Here is a 25,072-nt window from a genome sequence, read left to right on the forward strand (position 1 = left end):
TCCAGGCAGGAGAATGAGGCCGAGAGTGTGGGAAGAGGGAAGGCATGTTGTGGGCGGAGGTTGTGAGTCAAGATGGGGGCTCCACTCCCGATGGCCCAGCTCCCCGTTCCAGCACCCGTTCGGAACCTCTGGACTTCTTTTCCCTATTCGTGGATTCAGTGAGATTGCTTGTTATTGCCCTATAATTAAACCCCTGATTTATTTGAGCTAACTGGAGAGGAATTCTGTTCTTTTCAACTAGATAGGGCCTAGCTGAAGCCTGATCTTGTCAGAAACATTCTCTGTGCTGCCACAGGGCAGAACGTCCTATACACCCTGCATGTGGCTCTCACGCTCACTCCCTCCCTAAGAAAACAGAGAACCACACTTCGCTACATTTTCATCTCCTCAAAGCCTAATAATTAACAAACAGACCCTTAATTAAGGACTCTCATTTTTCCTGATTTACTACCTCAGTGAATGGTAAGTCCATACAACACACCAAAAATAAAATTTGGGGTGAGGATCTGGGTAGCCTTTATGTGAGGTGTCAAAAAATCAGCCTCATTCAGTTTTCCAAATGATCATTGGAAATCATTTGGTCATCATCATTTGGTCATTTCCAAATGACCAAAGCTGAAAACTTGCCTCCCAGTTAATTTATTTGGGTTGCTAAACAAGTCAAATAGTTTTGGCTATCCCTTAATACTGTCATATACTCAGCATTTGATTAATATGCAGACCAGAAAAACAGATTTAATCCTAAAATGTCAAAATCTTGTCACATGCAGGCATGGCTCAGCCTGGGGAGAATTTATAACAGTGGTGTTATAATCAGTGACAAAGATTGAAGCACTCTTCATGTAGTAACAGTTGCTTAACTGCCAGAATGTTCTCAAATTGAAGATGAGTTATGGAGTGTTTTCCAATTTCTATGTTGTTTTATACATGGGTTTTGCCTGTAATCAATGGTGTTTGGTCAAGGAGTCCTGCGGTTGATTTCTGTATTGGCCATGATGGGGGCTGATCAGCCAGAAATATGAGATTTGAACAGTCGGTGGTGACGAATTTGCTCCTCCCCACTGCCAAGAGCCACCCTGCCTCTGTCCCTGCCCACCACAGCTCTCTTGATGTGGATACCACAGTATTCATTTCAGCACAGTGGACAGCGACAACAGGTGGCCTCTGCAGATTCCTCACTTAAGACTGCATGCTGGCTCTTTCCCCGGCTTAAAGTTTCTCCTGTCTTGTTTCTCCCAAGCTTAATTTGACCAAAAGAAAAACACGTTGGGTGCAACTGAGATTTTTTTTTAATGTGATGATCTCATCCAGTTCAGCCCCAGTCCCTAAAGCAGGAAGTGTGAATACTCTACCTAAGAAGGCTTCCTTAATTTCAGTCTTGTCAGTTCGCCGGATAATTTTCACCACACAAATAACAGCCAGGGGTGTGAGGAAAGAAATTGCCTGGAAGAAACAACAAACAATCCCTTATGAGGACATCGGTTTGCTCACAGAAGGGCTGACTGATAATTAGTTGCGGTTAGCTCCATTTAGACTCACTAGCTGCGTGCTCTTACCGAACTCCTGACCTCGAAAGGAAAGTGGATGAATCCTACCTATACTCAGAGACCACACGGACTTTACAGATTAAAGGTCTGATTGTAGGTTATAATTGATTTGTAATTGCTGGGAGCCATGTTTAAAGTGGCGGCATTTTAAATGGAGAAGAATAGTCTGTAATTAGGATGAATCATCTCTGCCAGGAACCCCCCCTCACCCTCTCCTCTGCGGAAGGGTGAAAGAACCTTTGGCCTGTTCCCATCTCTCTGGCAACACGCGTGCACGTGGGACTTCAGGTCAATCAGTGTCCTGTTGTTTATTTCTTCTGCAAAGCAGAGGTTAGTCCTTTTGCATAAAGTCTCTTCCCCTCCCCCAGCCCCTTTCCTCCGCACAGAGACTCAACACACACGGAATGAATTAAGCTGCTGGGACTTAGATGCAACCAACACTCATTACAGAACCCACTAAGAGGCAGGAACCGTGCGAGGTACCATCAAGTCCAGGAGCCTCTCAGCCCCTCACGATGGCTCTGTGACTGTCTCCTCCAGGCTCAAGGACTAAGTGATGTGCCCAGGGACACACACAAGGCTTTGGGGATTAGGTTTTCTGCCTCCCATATTGAGTCTCTTTTTCCCAGATTTCCATAATTAGTAAGTTGTTTTTAAACATTCCAGCAACCAATAAAAGGTATTTATGTTACTTCCTTATGATGATAACTTATCAGGATATCAACATGGGAAGAAACTGAGCATCTCACAAACCCACAACTGGCCCAGCAGTCAGTGGTGGGAGCGGGTGGGCGTGGTAACTATTAACCAAATGCTGTGGACGCTTCTGGAAATCCTCATCTCTGCTCTAATGAAATGCCACCTCCCGGAGAGCAGCTTCCTGAGGGGACTAAGACATAAATGAAAGATGCTTTTCTTTTATAGAAACAGAATTCAACCAAATGAACAAAAGCTTTTAAAATAATTTGACATGCTCTACACACTTACTACAACCAGACTGCCGGAGCTCAAATCATCTCGGGGGACTCCTCTTTGGAAACTGTCTTCAGAGACAGTTTTATGAAACACACAAAAAAATCCTGTCTCCTTACTTGCCACTGTGTCTTTCTGATCACAAAGCATAGTGACTAGTCTGACAAGCCTCCTTATCAGCGGTGGTCCTGAATGACTTGGACTGTTTAGACGTCAAAGAACTGAGTCTCATGACCATGGAGGGTGTTCAGAGGCAAATGGCACAGTTGCTCCAAGCAGATGCAGGAGAGGAGGTTCAGAAATGAGACTGAGAAAGCAGAGAATTTCCTAGGGGCTACCCAGAAAGGCAACACTCACTCTGGAGTTAGAAGTTGCAATACGTCTATGAAAGTTTCCACAAGTTCCCAGGTGGCTCTCATACCTAAATCATGATGGGGCTTGTTAAAATGCTGATTCCCTCAAATATACTTCTATGGCAGGCCTGGGAATCTACATTTTTAAACAGCATCTCAACTGACACCGGGGACAAGCATCATTGCTTCAGAGGTTTGACTCACACATGCAGGACTTACAGAGCAACGACTGAAGCACCACTGCTCACTTAAGTCCACGGTTACGGTCAAGGCCGAAGAAGTCCTTGTTTCCCCAAATCCAAACATCAAGCCTACCAGCCTACCTCCCTCTTTTCTGCCTCTTTAAGCACCATGTACAGACCAGGCCACAGGCTCCCACATAAAGAAAAGCAACTCATCGAATAGTGAACAACCCTGTTACGACCCCACCGAGTCAACCCTCACATAAGAGAACAACACGGATCTAGAGAAAACGTCATAAGGCAATCACAGTTGATTTAATCTAAGGTTAGACAGAAATAAAACCCCAGAAAAAAAAACATGAGGTAGGAATACTTTCCTGAAGAGGCTGCCAAAGGAGATCCCAGAGCAAAATGGCACCGACCCAACAGGAAGTGGGGATGCCAGGTGGGCGCCCTCAGGCCGGGTGTGGGAGCCCAGCTGGTGGCTTGGTGGCCTGGGGTCTCCCTGAGCGCCACTCCCTGCCTCGGCTCACCTGCTCCTAACTGGACCCTCACTCCCACTTCCCCCAACAAGACTGGACTTAATTCAACCCATTCTGCAAGTTTCCCAGGTAGGTGCGTGTTGGTTTCTTTTCTAGACCCACTGATGGATTGCTTTTTGAGCTAATGCAAAACGCCCAGGAGGGCTAAGGCGCCCCACCTCAAGAGCTTCTCGGGCAAGGGAACGGGACACAGCCTTCGAAGCGCCGCAGCTCCTGCCCCAGCGTGGCTGTAACATACGTGTGTGTGTGAGTGTGTGACTGTTTGCTGTGTGATGCGGCTTCTCTCCTCCCCCTCCGCCCCCCATCCCAACAGTGTCTGGGCCCTGGTACCATTAGCTCTTGCTGGAAACATACCTACCATTTCTTTGGGCATCGGAGTCCTCAAATAAGGACAAAGACGTGTTTACATTTATCATCCACCCACTGTTGGACGAGCATTTTTCTTAACTAAAAATTGAAATTAAGAGATGAATCCCAGAAGCCAACACAGGAGGAAAACAACTTCCTGCTGGGGCGAAAGCACCTCTGAACTGAGTAAGAGAGGACCGAAGAGAGAACAAGCGCCCCAGTGTCACGCAGCAAAGCAGACTGAGTCAAAGCCAAGGGCACGTGCCCTCCGCTCCTCAGACGGCCAGGGGAGGCCATGAAGATGCACAGAGGAACCTGGAGGTGGCGCGGTGGCTTCTACCTCCACCAGGTGCGGAGACGGAGGACAGAGGCGGGCGGGCAAAATTTCCCCTGCTATTGTTTTCCCTTCTGCTAATGTGTCCGTGGCGAAAAAAGTTTGAAAATCCTGGGATGAACCCATGTGGGAAGACAGTGAGTGGCCGTGCTTATTAAATGGGACCAGAGAGAAAACAATGAATCCCAGCCAAACACCGCTGCAGGATGCAGGGAACACAGAGATCCCTCTCTGGGCTTGAGTTTTGCTCCCTTGGTATAAGGACAGCGCTGCGGAATGCACGTACCCAGGTTAGAGTATCAAAGGCTAGCGCTTGCTGAGACCTGACTACACACCATGGTCTGGTCTAGGAACCTCATGCAAATCAACTCATTCAATCCTCACAGCAACCCTGTGTGAAATAGGCTCCTTACTTAATGGACAGGAAACTAACGCACAGAGAGGTGAAGCAACCTGCTGTAAGTCACACAGTTACTAAGGGGTCAAGTGAAGACTTGTACCCAGGCTGTTTAAATTAACCACACTTTTAACCTGCACTTTTGACCAACCAATGTTGGGGCAGTTCTCGCCTTAGAAAGTAAGCACTGCATAAAACATGCTATATGCCTGTTCCCTTGAGTTGGAGGGAAACGGTAAGGAGGCTGGTTTCCAGGACATGGATAAGTCATAGAAATGCTAGTGACAGCTGTCATGGCTTAAGCACCAGCTATGTATTAGGGACTTTCTAATCCCTAATCTTTCTCTAAGTTTCTAACTACTCTGTTGGGGTAAATATTATCCCCATTGTACAGACAACAAAACCAAAGCTCAGACACAGAAGGGAGCACACAGCTAGTGGAACTGGGACTCCCCTGGACTGGGCTGCCATGCTCCTGGGTTGGAGTCCTGACAGATGGGGAAACTGAGGCTGGGATAGATTTATGTATTGCACATTTTTTAAATGGCTAATTGTACTACAGAGCACCCACACACAGAGATGATGTGTATATCATTAAGCAGGATCTGGTACCCAGCTGGTTTTGCATGCTGCTGACTCCATAGGCTGGAAAGCCAGAGGTCTGTAAAGAACATGTGTGGAATAGACTCTGAATAAGGAGAGCTGGGTTCAAGCCCCAGCTCTGACATTATCCGCTCTGTGTCCTTGAGCGAGTTGCTTAACCTCTTCACCTTTGAGTCTCAGTTTCCTCATCTATACAATGGACATAATAACAATATTATCTACAGTATTGTTTCTAGGATTTAAATTCACTAATGGTTATTGAATGTTCCACACTAAGTGAGGTGTCTTAAGCCTGTCAACCCATTTGATGCTCTCAACACCCTGGGAGGGATATGTCCTTAAAGCCCACCTTTTACAGATACAGAAAGTGAGGTCCCAAGAGGGGAGGTGACCTTCCAAATCTGCACAGCTAGTCAGTGGCCAGGCTGGGAGTTGATGTGAGGTGGCCACTCTGGAGCCCACACCAACTGCCCACCAACAGCGTGCAACAGAGAGCTAGCAACACCCAAATTCTGGGTGTTGGCCAGTATTTATTATTTTCTGAAAAAGACTGTTAACAACAGGCCCAAACTAAACCAATAAAGGGGCATCAGGATCCTGCCACCAACCATATGGGATTAAAGCATTTTCAGTTCAAGCCCACCTGTGCCCTTAGATCTGAGGAGTGAGCACCTTTGAGTGCAGGAAGGAGGCTGGGACAGGAAACCCTGGCACCCAGGGCACCCTGATCATACCCTAAGTGACCAACTAGGGCCCTACCTTGTGCCTCCACCAATGCCACCAACACGGCAGGGACTATCAACCCCCAGCCACTGCTGCACCAGCAAGTGCGTCATCCCTGGTGCTGATGCGAGGCACTGAGCTGCCTGGCACGTGTCTGGGAGACGACAAAATGTGAAGCAGCGTATCCGAAGGGGGAAGGGCGTGAGGACACCAAGGACTTTTAACAACCAGGAGGGATCCAGGCCAGAGCAGCCCCGATGCCAAGAAATTAGCCAGAGAAAAGCCTGTTGCCTGGGTTCATTCACATCAGACAAAACAATGGGCCCAAAGTGCCTGAATTTCCGGCACCTGACAGCGAGGTGTGCCGCAGCGTGACTGCAGAGACAACCCGGGACAGGCAGACACCTGGAAAAGGCCTTGCCGTGGGTAAACAATTACATCCCGTCACAAAGAAAAGAGCTGTCTAGGACTTTTAAAAAGAGCCAAAAAATTAAACTGTCAAGAGCCAGCTTTGTCTCCCTCCTTCCTCCACCCCCCCAAAAAATGACTTTATTTCTGTCTTCCTTACTAGCATCCTAGTCCAGAATAGAAAATGCGGCTGTCAGATCTCTCTCTCTCTGAGAATAGATCTTCTAGACATATATCATGGCTGAAGCAAAAGGACTCAAGTGCAAAGGGTAGTAGGTCTTGGGTGAATTTCTTTTAAAAGCCTAGGGAAGAATTTGTGGAACACTTATTCCTTCATCAGGTCCCTACCAGAGTCTGACCTCTTCAAAGGCTCCCAGAGATGCTGAACTGCCCAGTCTGTGTTCATGTCTATGCCCCAAGCCAGACCAGAAACCTGACCTTATTCAGTGCTGGACCGCCACCACCTGGCACCATGCTTAGCCATGGCAGGTGCTTCCCAACTGTTGCATTAGGTCATAACTGACTAACCGGAAGCTGTCCTCTGTCCGGCTCTATCCCTGCCTCCTTCTGCCCCTTCACCCCACAGATACACCAGACAAACTCCTATTTACTCGGTCTACACAGCCCTTGCTCTCTGTGTCTGTCCCTTACACACCTCATCGCCTCGTGGAGGCCCCAAGGAGGCATCACAGCAGGGAGGCACGGCTCCCAGGGAGGGTCTGCACGTACCGCCAGCACTCTGATCCTGGCCCAGCCACTGATGGCTGTGTGACTAATCTCACTAGGTTCCTTTTCTCCACTGAAATGATGAGGTTAACAAAAGTGCTGACCTCAAAGGTTTCCGAGAAGGATTAACTGAGATGTTGTTTATAAAGTGTCATAGTCCCTGTACCAAAGAAATGTTGGCTGTTGTTCTTCTAGTTGATGGTGGTGGTGATGATGATGATGATGGTGATGATGATGATGGTGATGATGATGATGGTGATGATGATGGTGAGATGATGATGAAGCTCTCTAGAAGTTGATCTGAGCCTCTCCTCTGGCCCCTTCCAGTTCAATTCTGTGTTAGAGCGCCCTCTCCCCGGATCCTGCAGGGACCCTGAGGGTACAGCCCAAGTCTGATTTGACTTGCCATCCTCTATAGCCCTCATGGTTTTCCTTACCCATGCAGGCTCCCTGGAAATGTCCCCTGAATGTACAAGGTGAAAACTATGATAGCCGACAACAAAAAGCATACTAACAAAGCAACAACCAACACTGATTGAGTCGTCCTACACCAAAAAGTAGGTTTTCAAAGATGCTCTGATGAGCCTCTCATGGCTCAGTAAGGAGACACGACCTCTTCTGAATAAGGAAGCAGCTTCCATAAAGGCGGTGACTGCCTGGGAACTTCCAGGAAATGTTAAGGCGAGCTTCAGTGCATCTGAGAAGAATTCTCAGCCAGTCTTTCTGGTCAGTAGGAACTCCTGGACTCAAACAGTCCCAATCACACCTAACTCTCATGTTCACAGACATGGTCACTCCGAGCTTATGGTGTCACAGAGAAAATGCAAGTTAGGCTGCTTCCTAGTGGCATCAATACCATTTACTCCCCACTTACCTCAATCCCCTAACCATTATTCTGTTAATGTTCTTGTTACATTTGACCAACTGGTTCCTGCAACACGCCCACACACACAGGACTCCAGAGCACTAATTACCCAATCAAAGAAACATCTGGGTCAATACCAGCTGCCTTCAAAAAACACCTTGGCTAGGAAGTGAGTTCGCCTTTAGAGTAAAACATTACAACCCAAAATAAAAGAGACCCCAGGATTTCACTCTCATATTAAATAATAAAATTTGAGCTTTCAAAGGAGATCAAGGCATTTTAAATATCAGAGAAAATATATGTTCTAGGAAACACTCTTCTGCTAACATTTGGAGGTTTTAAAGGATCAAAAGCAGGCAAATGATATATTAAACTCTTAAAACTCAGAAGAACAAACCTAATTTATGCGATGACAAAGTATTTTTCATCTTTGTGTTGCAGGTATTATAAATGCATCTACTGCCTTTCTCATGTTATTACGGGATGGCTCTAAATCTCGTGACCAAATGAATGAAATTCATCAAATACTATTAGAGAAATAAAAGGCTGAACTTATTTCATTAGGAGATCAGAGGGTATGAATCAGTATGTGTGGCTGAATATGGTTCTCAGAGAAGCACAGCACTGAATAACTCTTCCACCGCCTTATCCCTACCTCCGCCAACATGCAAATTGCTCCATCCTATTTGTGTCTGCAGCCGGCATTTGTATCCAGATTTCAAAACAACCCATTGTTCATAAATCTAGGACACAGCCACCAATTTCTCACAATATTCCATATGAACATTTACCTCCAAATTGTGTTTTACAGCACATGAATTATAAAATCTCATTTAAAGCCATTAAAGCCATTGAGTAAACTCATTAGGCACATACTGATTTCTTTATTTCTAGGATTTATAGAAGATTTGAGTTACAGCAGAAATGGAGAAAGTCTGATTTTAATTCTCAGGTGCTAGGAATGCCCTACTCATAACCACCCTAAAATTTTTAATTCCCCTGAGATTTATAGAAATCTAGTTTATTTTCCAGCAGAAAAGTAATTGTTAAAAAGCAATTATAACAATACTTTTTAATGCTCATGTGGCGTTATGGGCATTTCAAAGAGTCTGCAGACACAAAGATCTTTCTAATCATCACTAATTAACAAAATTTCATCTATAAAACCAGAGAGATGCTTTTCAAAACGCAAAAATGTTCGTTGTGTGCTCTGTGAAAGCTCTGGAAAGGTTCCCAGAGAAGCATGAGACACAATGGTGGGTCAACAGGAATGACCTTCAAGCTACGCTATGAGGCCGCCCATCCAAATGCTACATTATTGTTCCATGACAAAGGGAAGCTTAAATATTTCCTCTGCTCCAGAAAGGTCTGATGGCAATTCTCCAGTTCTCCAGGGGTTAATTAGCCTCAGCAAGGAGTCCCAGACACTCTGCCCCCAACCCGCAGGGCAGCCTCTTGGCTGAGAGCTGAGCTCCAGAGCCAGCTGCTTGGATCTGGCACTGCTGGTCACTAGCTGTGTGACTTCGGGCAAGTTCCCTCCTTTCTCTTAGAGGAATGCAGTTCTGCACCTGCAAACTGTGGACAATAATGACGTCGTCCTCACTGGGATGCTGGGTGGAACTAAATAGGATAATCTTCCCCTAAGCTCTGAGCAACGTGCCTGGCACATAGGAAGTGCAGCCTGCAAGGCGGCAATTGCCCTGCAGCAGGAGGAAAAGGTAAAAATGATCCCAGTATCTCCACCAGCTATTTGGGTGCTTGCCCATTTATTCTAGCAGGAAAGAGACACAAGACATTCTCCTGAGGTTGGACCACAGGGTGGTCTTATCAGTGGTCAACTGACCAGCTAAAACCAGAAAAGTGGTTAACAGAGCAATCTGTGGGGCCTTACTTTGGCAAAATCAAGGTTTATCCTAAAAGGAGAAGAGAAAGACAATTCTTGTCACTGGCTTCTAGTCTTCCTTTACTGTAAACATTTGGAAACGACTCAGTATAGTCCAGATAAGCAAGTCCCTTCTCGTTCCAGAGTGTTGGGCAATTACCACTTTTCACAGGACCAAGCAGCTCCCACCACCACACGGAATTGAACTTCAATTCGACGGGCCGCTCACCTTCTCCTCGCAGGCTGCCACCGTCGTTAGCAGGGGTTAGAAAAGCAAGGACAAAAACCCATTTGGTTCGGACTTGGGAGGGAGATCAAGTCAACCATGAAATCACGGTACTTACGAACATGAGGCGGGTGGGTATGTTGTCTGATTGCACCAATGGATTTTTATATAGCCAGATCTCTTCCGGCTGGATGACTCTCTGGAATGGATCCAAAAACTCTGTAAAACTGAAATGAAACAAAGAAAAGTGCATGAAGGCTGAGCTTCCTGCTGCTTCTGCTCCTGGCAGTTCCCAAGAAGGCCCACTCTGGCACACCCCCCCCCAGGCACCCTCCCGGCACCCCCACGGGGGAGAATCCGGGCTTCTGGGCAAGGGTGACCTAGACCACCTGGCTGATGGTTCCTGGCCAGTTCAAACTGGGGAAGGCGGAAAGAATTACTGAGACTTTGTAGACTCTTCTGCCACCACCTGCCAGCAAGGACCAATTCTGCCACAAGGGAATAGCTGTGAGAGTGACACACAGGTGCTAGGGACTGGGAATTCCAAAGTAAATCGGAAGCTGAAGTGCAGAGTGGTGGCTCTGATGGGGACAAGGCCAGGCGGCAGCGCAGTCTCTGAGAACAAAACGGGCTTGAGTTGGAACAAAAGTGAGGCAGCCACTGGCTCCACTGGGGCAAGTCTGATTCTGTTCCTGTATGTTCCCCAGCGGGCCCCAGGTGGCCACCACTGCCACCACTTGCGGGCAGAGTGAAAATGAAGAGCTCTTGAGAGAGGAGGTTGGGACACAGAGAAATGCAGGTGTTAACTAAAATTAAATCTTAAGGCTGCCCCACCCTCCTGGCCAAGGGGATATCCTAAACTAAATGTTCTGCCAGGAGGAGGGAGGTCAAACATGCCTTATCTTGTCCCCTCCCTTGGGGACATCCTTTGTAACCCATTAACAGGCCTAAGGCTATGTAAGACAAACCTGCAGGTCCTCAATTTACACAAAAAAATCTATGTCAGGTAGCTTGTCTCTGATTAACCAAGCTCCTTATCTTAAAACATGCCAAGCCTTTAGACAAAGCTTCAAGTCTTTAACCAATTACAAGTCAAAGAATCTTTAAACCCACATATAACCTGCTTCGAGATGGCCCACCTTTTCGGGTCAAGCCAATGTATTCCTCCCATGTATTGATTTATGATGCTACCTGTAACCCCTGTCTCCCTGAAATGTATAAAACCAACTGTGACCCAGCCACAGCGAGTGCACTTGCTCAAGGCTTCTTGGGCATGGCTCCAGGCCATGGTCCTCAAATTGGGCTCAGAATAAATCTCTTTAAAATTATTTTACAGAGTTTGGCTTCTTTTCCGTTGACACAGGGAAGAGGAAAGAAGGAAGGGACAAGGGCACGAAGGTGTGTCCTGGGGCTACGGAGGTGACTGCTTTAAGCATCCCACCTCCTCATGGCTTCAGCCTCTTGGACCCGCTCACACCCTGAGAACCCCTGTGATGTTCTCACTGGCTGGGCGACGAGAGGCCATTGCCCAAACAGAAACCATGGGGGCGCAGGGGACAAAGATGGGATGAGTTTGCCCTTTCAGATTGGCGGTCAGGCCACCGCCCAGCCTTCCAGCCAGTCTCTACCTGCACAACTCGGTTGAGCGCGGTTCAGACGCAGCTGGAGAGAGCAAAAGGTGCCAGGTCACCTGGGCACTGAGTGCCAGGCTCAGGAATTCCAAGTTTGAGCCACTGAGAGGTCTAGCAGAGAGGTGTGGGGTGGGAATTCCAGTTCCAATGGTGGCCCAGGTAGTGGTAGGGATGGGTCTCAGGGCAGAGCAGAGCAGGAGAGCAGGGAGGGGCTGGGTGACAGCAGTGGTCCTGGCGAGAGATGCCCGCAGAGTGTAGAAGAGATTCACAGGAAGAACAAGCAGGCAGGCAGGCGGGTGTGGCCAAAGCTCAGCCCAAGGCGTCTGGCTGGGCTCCCCCTGGGGAAATTGGTCCCTTGAACCAAGATGAGGAGCGCAGGCGTGGGGCAAGGGAGGGGGAGCTCAGCTTTCCCCTCTAGGAAACCATCCAGGGTGGCCAACAGTCCCGATTTGCACACGACTTTCCCAGTTTTAGCACTGAAAGTCCTATATCCCAGGAAACCTCTCAGTCTTGGGCAAACCGGGACAGTGGCCACCCTAAAGATGTCCCAGTCCCCAGACAGAACAGGGGTCTCACATCCTTGGTTTCTATCCCAGACATGGGACATTATATGGCTAAAATCTCTTTGTACCTTCAGTCCCGCTGTGAGGGTGGGGAGGGGAGAGGCCACTCCAGGGTTGTCACCTCGGAGCCCAGTAGATGACTGGGCCACGTGGGAGCTCAGAGGCTACAAAATTCAATGTCTATCTGGGGCTTTGCTCAGATGCCACAGAAAATATTCTCCATTTGATCAGCCTTACGCTCTATTGTGTATCTAAAGAGACCTAAAATCCACCTGTCTTTTGTGTCTCCCTTCCCCTCCTTCCCTCCCTGCTTCTCTCCCCACCTCCTTCAACTGCGAGATTTCAAGCCCTAAAATTCTGTGTATTTATGTACTTTCAAGAAGTGCTGCCCATGCCTGTGCCAGCACCGTGCCCCAGCGCCTCTGCCGGGCACCTGGGCGTCAATCGGTCACTATTTACAGGACGGGTGAATGGACCACGCGGCGCCAGCACCACGGAGCCCAGCCAGCCCTCACCAGCCCGAACCCGGGACACTGATATTGCAGAATCGCGTGTAAATCCGCTGCGCTCCCTTCATTGGTATGCAGGTAACTTCTGCCAGCCGCCCTCCAAGCCTCTTCTACAGCGAGGCACAGAGGAGCACCCTGCGTGGGCATCAGGACATGGCGCCCCGCCCCTGCCCTCCCGGGCACAAGTGCTCCGAGCCAGGGAACAAGCTGCTTCTCCTCTCGGGGCCGCCGTGTCCTCACTGCCACACGGGAGGGTGGAGAAGTCAGAGGCTTCAAATGCAGACGAGTCAGAACCTTCTGGAGAGCACCCCACGCCAGGCCCACAGACTCCATATGGACAGGGCCTGGTGAGGTGGATCTTAAACCCTCCCCCGGGTGGCCCTGCTGGGCCCTGAGTCCCCAGCACTGAAGTAAACGATCTCTAAGTGCCACACACCTTGTCTCCAAGGAAAGTAGACCCTGATTTAACTCTCCTTGTTAAAACTCTCCCACCCACGGCAGGACAGGCTCTGGGGTCAGACCCAGCAGCGTTCAGACCCCAGCTCTGGCTGCATGGCTCTTGGTGAGTCCCTTAACACTCCTGAGCCTCAGTTTCCTCATCTGTAAAATGGGCACGCCTTACAGAGTTGGAATGAAAATTAAATGAAATACGTGTACCACACCTAACAGAACATGCACAGAAGCTAGTATTTTATTATTATCATCTTATCAGCCTATTCCTGAATGTTTTTACTAGATAGTTTTTAGGCTTTTGTTTCTTTGATTTTGCAACAACCTACTCCCTGCTCCCAAGTGTTTTTCAAACATTTTAAATGAAATGAAATAAAATGAATTTTGTTTGAAAGATGTTTTTAAGAATATGTAACCTACTTATAACTAAAGTTTCCAGAATATTCCAATTACTATAGATGCATAGCAAATTACCCCAAAACATGTTATTTTTGCTCATGATTTTGTGAAACCAAGAGGAGTTTGGCTAGACAGGCCACTTAGACTCTCTCCCGTGGGCACAGTCAATGGCTGTCAACGGACACCAGCTGTCAGCTGGGAGCTCAGCTGGAGCTGCCACCTGGAACACCTGCACGCGCCTCTCCGCACTGCAGTCTCAGCGTAGTCAGAATTATTCATGGCTGCTGGCTTCACCCAGAGCAGGTGTCCCAAGAGAACCAGGCAGATGCTGAGTGGCTTTTTCCTGCCTAGCCTCGGAAGTCACGCAGTGTCACTCTATGAGTTAGGATGAGCCTAAAGTCAGCCCAGATTCAATGGAGGGGAACTGACTCCATCTCTTGATTGGCTGTGGCTAGGTCTCGCTATAGAAAAGCAGGTGGATGAGGGGTATGGCTGCAGCCACCACTGAAATAAATACATTCTGCCACCCACAGGTTCATTAACCCTGTGACAGTCACACAGCCAGCCCCCACTCTGAGAAACCCCTTCATTCCCATTTCTCCCCACACGGCTGGTCATAGGGCCAGGAACTGGGCACCCCACTGAGTGCCTTCCTTCCTTGCTTTGTCTGTCTCCCAGCTTTTATGATCCTCATGGCAATTTTTCTAAAGCCTGGTGCACCCAGCCTTTTGTTCAGTCCCTCGGCCCACCCTGAGTAACTGCAGCCAGAACACATCCATGAAGCAAATTATACTCTCTGGGAGCAGCAGCACCAAGAAAGACAGATGTCCCTTCTCCAGCCATGCTCCAGCCACCGGCGTCTGCCTCAGAGAAGCAGCCACCAGAAGGCCAGGGCCTTAGGAAAGCAAACGGGGACAGGGGTGAGCACGTGGTGGAGACAGCACAGGGATTCCCGAGACAGGGCACACCCAGGCCTCGACACGTCCTTCTACAAGCTCTTCGGAAGTGGTTTGGAAACCAAGAGGTGAGAACCCGGCTTCTAGGTAAGGAGCGAAGGTGTGGTCTCCAGCCGTGTGTTAGGTCAGAGGTTCCCGGACTTTAAGGTATCCAGGAATCACTTGGGAATCTTGTGACTACAGATCCAGCTATGGCAGGAGCGGCCCGAGAGCTGGCATTTCCGGCAAGCGTCCTGGTGCCGGACACTGCGGATCTGCGGATCAGACCCTGAGCTGAAACAGGCCAGGGCATCGTCTGGGAGCTTGTTAAAAATGCAGAGTCTCCAGCCTCAGCCCAGACCTAGTGAATGAGAGTCTGCATTTAAGAAGATCCTCAGGCAACTTCTCTATGACCGTGGTGTTAGGTGGGTCACGTCCACATACAATCTAAACTCATCTCGAAAGCCCCTAAAGTCATCTCAAGCACCACTTACGTCATGGGAGGGAAAAAATAACAAAAAACAGAAATGAAAACTCAAAGGCACGGCAAGCTGAGGCCGTTCGGTGTGAAGGAAAATAGCCCTGCCGGCCTTAATAACTCCTGCAAGTGCCAGCATGTTCCTGGCCAGTGCAATGACCGGTGTCCTTGAGGTTTCGAGAAAAGGCTGAAGAAAGTGCAGCAACTCTTTGGCCACTGTGAGGTGGGTGAACCATTTAGTTTACTTTTATTTCCAATAAATACAGTGCAGATAAAAAGATCTTAATGGCCAAAGGGCTCTGACAGATCCACTGGCACAGAGCCTCTCTGGGAGAGGGACCAGACCTGTGGCTCTCAGTTTTAATGACAAAAAATAAATAGCAAGGAAGAGCCCCAAGAGAGAAGGAGGCATGGAACGCTGACAGATCACAAGGTATCACTTATTAATCATTTCAGAGAGAGAATGCTATTTAATGAGACTGCATTTATGTGAAAGCAATATTTTCTTTGTTGTTATCAATAAACTGATTCAGCAGCCAGTGGCCAACCTGAGCTCAAAATCACTGACTTCCTTCACTCTAAGCATTCAGTAAATGTTAAGTATGGCCAATATCATTCTTAAAAGGGATTCGGACCAACGATGAAATGTCTAAACTGTGTAGGTCAAATGTTTCTACATGAAAAGCACAGCATTACTCCTAAAGTAAACATATTTTCTTTCACAGATAGATATTTTATAATAGTCCATAGTCAGGGTAACTTGATGTTGGATTTTTTAAAATCCAAAACATGCCTTTATTTCCTTGCCATTTGAAATGGACAATTCTCTCAATCTATTTGTATCTTAATTTCTCCTTGGCAAAGTGGGGACAGTGTTACATGTTTTTTTCCTTAGTTTTCTCATGTTATAGTGTGAAGAACTTGGAAAACTTACACGATGAAAATTCAACAACATAATTCTAACTCTATGCCAAGCAATTCTCTATTTATAATGCAGATGTTTAAAGCCTCCTTAGACAGGGCTCTTAATTACATATTTCATACATACACACAAAATGTACACATATAACATGCACAAACATAAACACACACTCCCACCCCCATCCTCCACCCCTACCCTGGTCTGAATTAAAGTGCAGGGAAGGCAAGGAAAAGCATGTAATTTTCTAAGATGCAGAGAGAATCCACTAAAATTAATTGAAACAGAAAAGAGGTAACAGAGGATCTAATATTGACAAAGAATGAAAAGCAGCACCACTTATTGAATAAGGATTCTTTTCTCCAGTGTATGTTTTTGTCTGCTTTGTCAAAGAGTAAATGGCTACATGAGAATGGTTTTATATCTGGGTTCTCAGTTCTGTTCCATTGGTCTGTGTCTCTGTTCTTGTGCCAGTAACATGCTATTTTAGTTACTATAGCTTTGTAGTATAGCTTGCAGTCTGGTAAATTGATGACTCTCAATTTGTTCTTTTTGCTTAAGACTGCTTTTGCTATATGGGGTCTTCCCTGGTTCCAGGGGCACACACAACGCCCCTGGGTGGTCTTCAGGCCTTTTAGAAGCTTGGTACCAAATAAAAACATGGACAAGATGGGGTAGCACCTAGACTCATGGCAGATAAACACTACACTCACATATACTTGCGTGCACGTGCACACACACACACACACACACACACACACACACACACACTCCTGGTGGTTAGTCATATTTCCATAGCTCAAATCGACTTAAGCAGCCAGGATACATATCTGGTTACATAAGAAGGTTACAGTACAGGACAGACAGTGGGCTATCACCTTTGTCAATTTTTTGTTCACTCAACAAATATTTACTGAGTGTCTATGACATGCCAGATATTGTCTTATAACACCAGTGAATAAAAATATAGTCCCCATTCTTATGGAGATTACATTCTAGGGAATCTAGGTCACAACTGCTTGGGGAAGGAGATGTCAAGGTTTTTAGTTATAGGCATAGGAACATCTAATACTGCCACTCCGCTCTGTTTTAAGTAGACATCTGGGTTGGGGGGCCTCAGTGGTCGGACCATGAAATGGTTTCCCACCCAGAGCCACCTGTGGGCACTCTGGTCCTCTAGGGATGTTCCAGGGCATGTGTCATCATAGTCCACATGCTCAATGTGGCAATAGATTCAGCTCAAAGTTAGAACCCAGAAGAATGGCCAGTCTGGACATCACACCAGCAGGAAGAGCAAGTCCCTGACCAAGGGGCAGTGATGCCACTATCCCCTGTGCCTCTTCTAACTCACAGTCATGTTCTCAGAGCCCTAGAGTCTCCCCAACATCTTCTAAAAGATTCCATGGATTTGTCAATAGCCCTTAGCCCACAGGGCTTGATAAAAGGCCTTTTTCAAGACAGGTTAACAATCCAGGGGGCTTTAAAGTCAAGTACCAGGTGCCAGACCTCATCATCCTTTCCCTCAATCATAAATAATGCAAAATTATACTGAAATGTGAACTTATCAGATCTTTAGACTTGGTTCAAGTCCCTCACTTGGCATTTGCCAGCTGGGTGGCTTGAGAAAAATTGCTTAATCTCCCTGAGACTTCATATCACTGCCTGTCCCCCAGGATGGACAAATGCACCAAGGCCATCGTGAATATTCTATTTACAGTAATAAGTTAGGGAGTTAGAGTCTGGCATGGTGCCTGGGGTACTGAAAGTCTCAATGAAAGGCGGCTGCTCTTCCTGCAAATGTGCGTATGCTGGGTGTGAGAAGCCTGCCCACCTGCTTTAAGCCCCAGCTGAAGGCAGTGGGGTTGTGTGTTGGGGGCGGGCACCAGACAGAAGAATCACAACAAAGACCACTCCACACTTGGCCATTCCATGAACAAACCATGGCCCAGAAAGTAGTCACTTTCAACCCTTGAGATCTGAAGGAGAAAAAAGGGTGACACGTGGTTCATAAAAGTTTTAGTGAGAGTCAAAAGGAAAGCAGAGTGTTTCTTAATTGCACTACTGACTTTTCCTCCCTAGCCGGCCTCCCCGGGGGCTCTCAAGAGAGACAGCATTTATAAGAGGGCCTCAGATGTGGTCAGCAGAACAGCTGGCCACTCTAGTCTTGGCAGGAAGGAGGAGTATTGGATTTTTCATTTGTCTTGGAAACAGGAGTAGGTGTGGTTATCTCTGTTAGCCAGTGGACCAGCAAACTGCCTCTGCACACGTGTTATCCTGGGTTGGAGTAGGTGGCTATCCCCCACACAAAGGCAACAATTAGAATAATCATCATAACTAGTTATCAGGTTTGGAGGCATTGTGTATCAAGCCCTTAACTTATGCTGTCAATGGAAAAGAACTCAAACTCTGTAAAATAACTTAAAGAGGTTTATTCTGAACTAAATATGTGTGACCATGGCCCAGAGAGCCACACCCAAGAAGCCTTGAGTAAGTGGACTTACTGTTGTTGGGTTACAGTTTGCCTTTATGCATTTCAGGGAGACAGGAATTACACGTAAACTCGTAAATCAATATATGGAAGGTTTGGCCTGAAAAGGTGGGGCAGTTCGAAGGGATTACAGGATATAGGTGGATTCAAAGATTCTTTAATTTGTAATTGGTTAAAGAAATGAAGCTTTGTCCAAAGTCTTGGATGTTTTAAGTTAAGATGAGGAAGCCTGTTAATCAGAGACAAGCCCCTGGATATAAACCTGACTCAAGTGATCTGTTAAGTAAACTCATGACCTGCAGGGGTGGTTTAACCTCTGTCTTACATGGCCTTAGGCTTGTTAATGATTTTGTACCTTATTGTTACAAAGAATAACTCCAGAAGGGACAGGGCATAACTGGGTGTGTCTGATCTCCCTTCTCCTCGTGGCTGGCAACTCAGCCTTAAGGTTTTCGGGGGAGGAATGTGGGGTCCCCTTGGCCAAAAAGGGGTCCATTCAGTCATCTGGAGGGTTTATGATTTCACTTGAGTTTGCAGTGCTTTCCAAATGACTTTGCTTCATCCTCATAAAAAGCCCGAGAGGTAGGAATTACCATTATTCTCATTTTAGAAATGAGGACACAGAGACTACAAGACGTAGGTGTCCTGCCTAAGACTACGTGCCACAGAGCCCACTACTGCTTAGTACACATGCTGGGATTTTTAAGGAGGTCATGGAACACACAGACACGTGCACATGCACGCACATGCATGCACACACATGCACACATGTGCACACACACTTTCCACACCAGCTCAATGGCATCTACAATTATTTTAGTAAGAGATGGATTTTTCGACAATTAGAGATACCGAGATATAGCCTTACTCCTGGGAAACGCAACACGCTGATCTCCATTCTCACTCAGTATGCACGGCTGAGATCAGATTCTTGCAGAGAGCAGTCTGATGTTGGGAAGGAGGGAAGGAAAGAAAGAATGCACAGAAAGGAGGTGGAAAGAGAAATAAAGACCCCAAGAAGTTGCTCCCACCAACTCCTTCCTGCCTGCCATTCAGAGAGTAGCCTCCTTCGCAGCAGTTGATGGAATCGAATAATCTGCCCCCTCACCTGGATTGGGGAGAATGGCATGCCAGAGACCAGCCCGGGACAGACAGGGAACAGCTCCTAGAAGCCCCCGCCTTGAGGATGGTCCCTCTTGCTCTGCAATAAGCCACCCAGCAGATGCAAAGTGCAAAGACAGAGGCTTAGCGAGTGTAAATGCCCACCGAGCACAGCCACACTCACACTCCATGTCCTCACTCTACATCTCATGTCCTTTTCAACAGCAGGGCACGGACTCTGGGGCAGCTGCCTGCGTTGGATTTTCCTTCATCCCTTACCCTGTGTGACCCTGGGCAAGGTACTTCACCTCTCAGGCCTCTGTTGTCCTCACCTGTAAAGTGATGCTGATAGCAGTGCCTACCTGCGAGGACTGGTGTATTACATGATTAACACACGTGGAGTGCTTAGAAGGGTGCCTACACATAAGGAGTGCTCTCTGGTGTTAAATTGGGGCAATGCAAACCCTAATATTAAAGCCCAATGCTATACCTTGTCTCGACATCTCAAACTGGAGCAGCTTCCTAATCGCACATCCTCCTCGCCACTCTGCACCTGGAATGAGGCCCCACAGTCCCCTGCTCATAGTGAGTTTCAGTTTCCTGTAGCCTACAAAATTATTCAAATAAATCAATCCCATCCTCCTGCAGGAACCAGGGGTCACCCCACCCTCTTGACACTACAAAGCTTGCCTCCCACAGCCCCTGGCTCTTCACTCTGTTCCCGTGTGGCCCTGCATGGCAAGCAGCGTCCCCCTTCCCTGGGCTGTGAGTATATGTGAAGAATAAACTGCTGTCAACCTCATCTGTCCAGTGTTGGGTGTCATGTACAGCCACTCCCATAACCCTAGAGCAGGATGAACAGGAGGTGCTCTCCTCCTAGACGCACTGGGGTGGGATGGGGTGAGTGGGGAGACAGCATGGAAACATGGGGGCCAAGCCTGCAAATGTCATCCATCTATCCAGCCCCCAGGCATGGAAGGCAGAGGGTCTAGTGGGGAGAGAAACAGGAACAGGTGCATGGGTGAAGCAATGCCATCAACTCAAAGCCTCTACCTGCTCTTACCAACTCTTCTCTGGCTTTTACAAAAATGACACTAACTTGCATTCATTGCCTTTGGTTCCCTGATACTGGGACAACAGACCCTTCCTTCTGTGCCCCCAACACAATGAGACATGAAGTACACGGCATTCCCATTGGGTATTCTTCCCAAACATGCATACCCCAAATCTCACCAAGCCTTTGGAGCCAACACAGGCAGAGGAACAAGTCAAATACCTCAACAAACAATTAAATGAACTCAAGAATAAACCTATAAGGAATGTTCCAGATTATAGGAGCCTTAAAAGACAAAACAACCAAATGCAACACACGTGCTCTGACTACATCCTGGGTCAAAAAATCAAAAGCTATTAAAAAACTTTGAGAATGACTGGGGAAATTGTAGGACTGGAGAATGAATTGGATATTAGATGATATTAAGGAAGTATTACTAATTTCCTTAGTGCAGTAATGACATGCATGGTTAAATAGGAGAATATCTTCTTTTTCGGAGAAGCCGCTAAAACATTTAAGGAGTTTGGGATCGTGATATGCCGGCAGCTTACTTTCATATAGTTCAAAAAACTGTATATATAAAATTATAGAGATATAAAGCAAATGTAATGAAATGTCAACAATTGCTAAATCCAGGCAGAGTATAGGGGGATCACTGATTCTACTCTTTCTGAATATTTGGAATTTTTCAGGATAAAATGTTGGTATAGAAAGGACCAGAAGCAGGACCTCAAAACTGGGGGAAAGCACAGAAGATGGTATTACCACGAAAATCCAATGGTTGGCAGCCACAGCTGTGGAGTTTTGAAAAGCCTGCATTCTACCCGCGGCTCTTACTATCAGTGTGACCTTGGGCGAGTTGTATGTCCTCTCCGAGCCCTAGTTGACTCCTCTGTAAAAGATGCCACCTCCCTCCAGGGGCTGCAGTGAGGTAATGCAGAAAGGACTTCACAAAGAGCCGGGCTGCTCTATGCTCAAGGTACATTCTCTTCCCGCAGGAGCTGCCTCTAGCAGTGCCGGAATATCGAAACCACTCCTGCCTTTTGGAAAAAGCAGAACACATGAGAACACGCCTGCAATGAGGCGTGGTGTAACTGTGAGCATATTTTGCAGAAACTCCATGTTCAGAAGCCATATGCATCACCCCAGAAGCCCAGACAGTCAGTATAACTATTTCCAAACATTTCTACAGAGGGTGCCTCCCCTTTGGGAGTCAACAACAGAAGATGGAAAATGTTTCCGTGGTCTGAACTGAAACAGAAAATCCTGGTTTACATAAACTGACACAGCAGGGTCCAGGAGGGGGGCCTCATGACGTGGGGCAAGCAGTTAAATCGCCCTCCTCATCTGTAAAGCAGGCAGAACACCCCGCTAGGAGGCGGTAAGGATTCGCGGTAAATGTCAGGACCCACAGGAGGCACTCGGCAACTCACATTAACACTACTAATTACCCAAAAATTCCAAATTTAAAAAAAAATCATTCCTAAAAAAATGTGCACACCAGATTCAACATGTGGACCTATTTGGATCCTGATGCAAAGAAATTATTGTTAATTTTATCAGGTGTTATGAATAGTGGGGGGTAATTTGTTTTGGTCTTTTTCTTTGCCTGTATGTTTGTTGTTGTTGTTTGGTCCTTATTGGTTGCAGTTCCATATTGAAGTAAATGTCCCTAGGGCATGGTGCCATGTCTGGGATTTACTTGAAAAGACTGTTTTACTTGAAAAGGCTGTTTGAAAATTTTTGTAATAAAAAGTTTTGTAAAATGACTTTGCTGGTGGCCATGGAGATAGTACAAAATGTAGAGTTTTGTCAGCCAAAGCAATGGGCTATTCCTGGGAAGTATTTCGTTTCCACTGGATTTCAGTGGAAATAATGGAAAGAGTAATAAGAAAAATCAGATAGAAGAAAGGAGGGCGGGACGAGAAAATCAGATGCAGAAGGAAAGAAGGAAACTGGAAAGAGGTTGGGCATTCATGAAATGAGTCATCTTAAAGACATTCAGTTTAAAAATGCCCTGGAACTGGGGCCCCTGGGGAGCCCTCTCCCGGCCTGCACGCTGCCCCGGGCACCTGAGAAAGCAGCTGCCTGATAACCTGCAGTGTTGGTCAAAGTGACACGGGGCAGAGCCAGGCCACTGGGCTTATGACCCAGGGAAACCTGCAGAATCCACTTCCCACTGGCTCCCAGGGCTTCCCAGAGCCCTGACCTGCCCCAGCACAAGCTGGTCCCCCTCTCCCCGCAGGGCCAGCAGCCCAGAGGCCTCCAGGACTGAATTCCCCTCTGGGCCAAATAAATTTCCCAGTGGGAAATGACGTTTGGTGCGGGGACCACTCGGCTGCACCTGAGCACAGGCCAACAGACACACCTAAAGACACCAAAGACAAACCTAGCAAGAGTGGACAAGGGGGAACACGTACACTTCTTTGCTATGAGACCTCAGTCTCTGATTGATCTTTGTCTCTAAAATATCCAGTGAAATGTTCATTCATTAAATAGGAGTCCTAGGAATTGAGCCACAGCTCAAAGCACTCTGGGACATTCTCTGGACAAAGCACTCTGGGATATTCTACATACGCACCTTGGACCTGGCCACAGCAAGACCCCAGAGCACACCACTGAGCAGAGATGGAAGCTCTAGGGCAGAAGAGTATCACTGGACACTCAGGGGAAACACAGTGAAGACAGAACTTGGCTTAAAGGGTTGCTGAAATGCCATTTTAATTAAAATACACCAGCCAGAGAGCACCTATTCCTATAAAGGGCCCAATGAGGTGTCTTTGAGGTTTTCTTCCCTGTAACTTTATCTGAGTCCCCTGGCACCAGTTAGCAGGACTTTCTGGTGCTGCTCGAGGTCTCTCCTGAATCCTTGGCAGAAATCAGCACGGTCCTGACCTGAAGCCCCTGACCACGGAGGGCTGAGCCTGTGTTCTCCCAGAATAGGGTGGCAGGTGTGTGAGACATAACGGCCACAGAGTAGAAGGCCAAGGCCTGGGGACAGCCCATGATCGGGGGCCTGGGACAGGGCTGCAGACACGTGGACATGAGCGGAGACTCTGGGATGCGTCTTGCTGCAGCATGCTGCCTACTCAGCGCTGAGCTCTGCAGAAGGCAGGAGCTCCCCTCTCCCCTGCAGAAAGGACAGGCCTGTGGTTTTAGGCAGATAAGGGGCCCCATGTGTGCCCCAAAAGTTTTTGCTCATGGTGGACATCACTAGGTGTTTTCATGGTGCTACAAACTCTGAACTCCTCAATGCAAAGTCAAATGGAGACATAGGTCTGTGCATCTGGGCTTCACAGCTGGAGCCCCCAGAGCTGATGGCTGTGTCCCCAGCAGCAGCCACTGCCGCAGTCAGGACTAGCGATGACTGCCTGTTTGGCACAACTGGGCTCTACGGTTGACATCAAGTGGCTCACTAAAAATTTTCCTAAGAAGAGCATAGGGAATAACGGGGCCATCATTATTGCTGCAAAAAACTCAGTGGCCCCAGGCAGAATGCAAGGGCCACGGCAGAACACCAGCTCCTACCAGATCCTACCAGCTCCTAAGGGTGGAGGCATTGTCATCTGCCTTTGATCAGAGCCGTGTCCCCGGCACTTAGAACAGTGGCTGCCTCGCATGGCGGAGGTGCTCAAAAAGTATTTGTTGAATCAGTGACTGAACAAGTCAATCCATGTCAGCTGTCTCCATAAAGACCCGATCCCCTGCCACATGGAATCTTCAGTCTCAGCCTGGCAGCTGGCAGCTTGCCCTGAATGCAGCCTGCTGCTGTGTTCCATTTGAGCTGCTCCCAAGGTTATTAAAAAAATGTAATTTGTGGCCAATATTTAAAAAACAGGAGTTTTTACATCAAAATCTGAATTTCTGGATCCACTGAAGACTTTGGTCTGGTAACCCTAGGTCTGCATGGCTCCACAGCAGCAGTTGGTGCAAGGAACTAAAGCAGCCGCCCACCGTGCACGAGGCAGATGCCTGCTCCACCGTCCTCCCCGTCCAGACTGCCACACCTGTTTGGGTTTGTGACCCACTCCCGTCCCAGCTGTGCAGTGTGACACTTGCACTCCCCTCTCGTGGCTGCTCGGACTCATTGCTAGTTGGTCTGGGAGTGAGGGGTCTTTAACAGTCCCCAGGACCCCCTGGACCCACTCTATGAAGCCAGACCCCGTGGACAAGTGTACCTGTCTGTTCTCGGGGAGCCTGGCCTCGGCTGGGGTCTCATTTGCTGAGTGGTTCATTAAGACTAATCAGTCCACAGCAGTCGTGTGTCTAACTGATGCTGTCCACCATGGCCATCGTCACCAGTTCCCCAAGAGAACATCAATTTTCAGACCTTGCTCTCTTCCTTGTCTGTCCCAGGTGATGAACACCACCAGCCCTGCAGCACTCTCTGAGAACCAGGTTTGAAACATCACAGACTTCCTGAACTGCTCCTTATTC

At 47.7% G+C, this 25,072-nt stretch overlaps 1 protein-coding gene across 1 annotated transcript in view; it reads right to left on the bottom strand.

Moving 5' to 3' along the window:
• The window catches only part of PLPP4 (phospholipid phosphatase 4), a 115,683-nt gene that overhangs the window by 67,703 nt on the left and 22,908 nt on the right, over positions 1–25,072 (bottom strand). Inside the window, exons 2-3 of the mRNA XM_012739176.3 lie at positions 10,227–10,335; positions 1,353–1,443 (exon numbers count right to left, since the gene is read on the bottom strand). Coding sequence (XP_012594630.1) covers positions 1,353–1,443; positions 10,227–10,335 — 200 coding nt within the window. The remainder of the gene's footprint in view (positions 1–1,352; positions 1,444–10,226; positions 10,336–25,072) is intronic.

The sequence above is a fragment of the Microcebus murinus genome, chromosome 14 (assembly GCF_040939455.1).
Source record: "Microcebus murinus isolate Inina chromosome 14, M.murinus_Inina_mat1.0, whole genome shotgun sequence".
Taxonomy (NCBI): Eukaryota; Metazoa; Chordata; class Mammalia; order Primates; family Cheirogaleidae; genus Microcebus; species Microcebus murinus.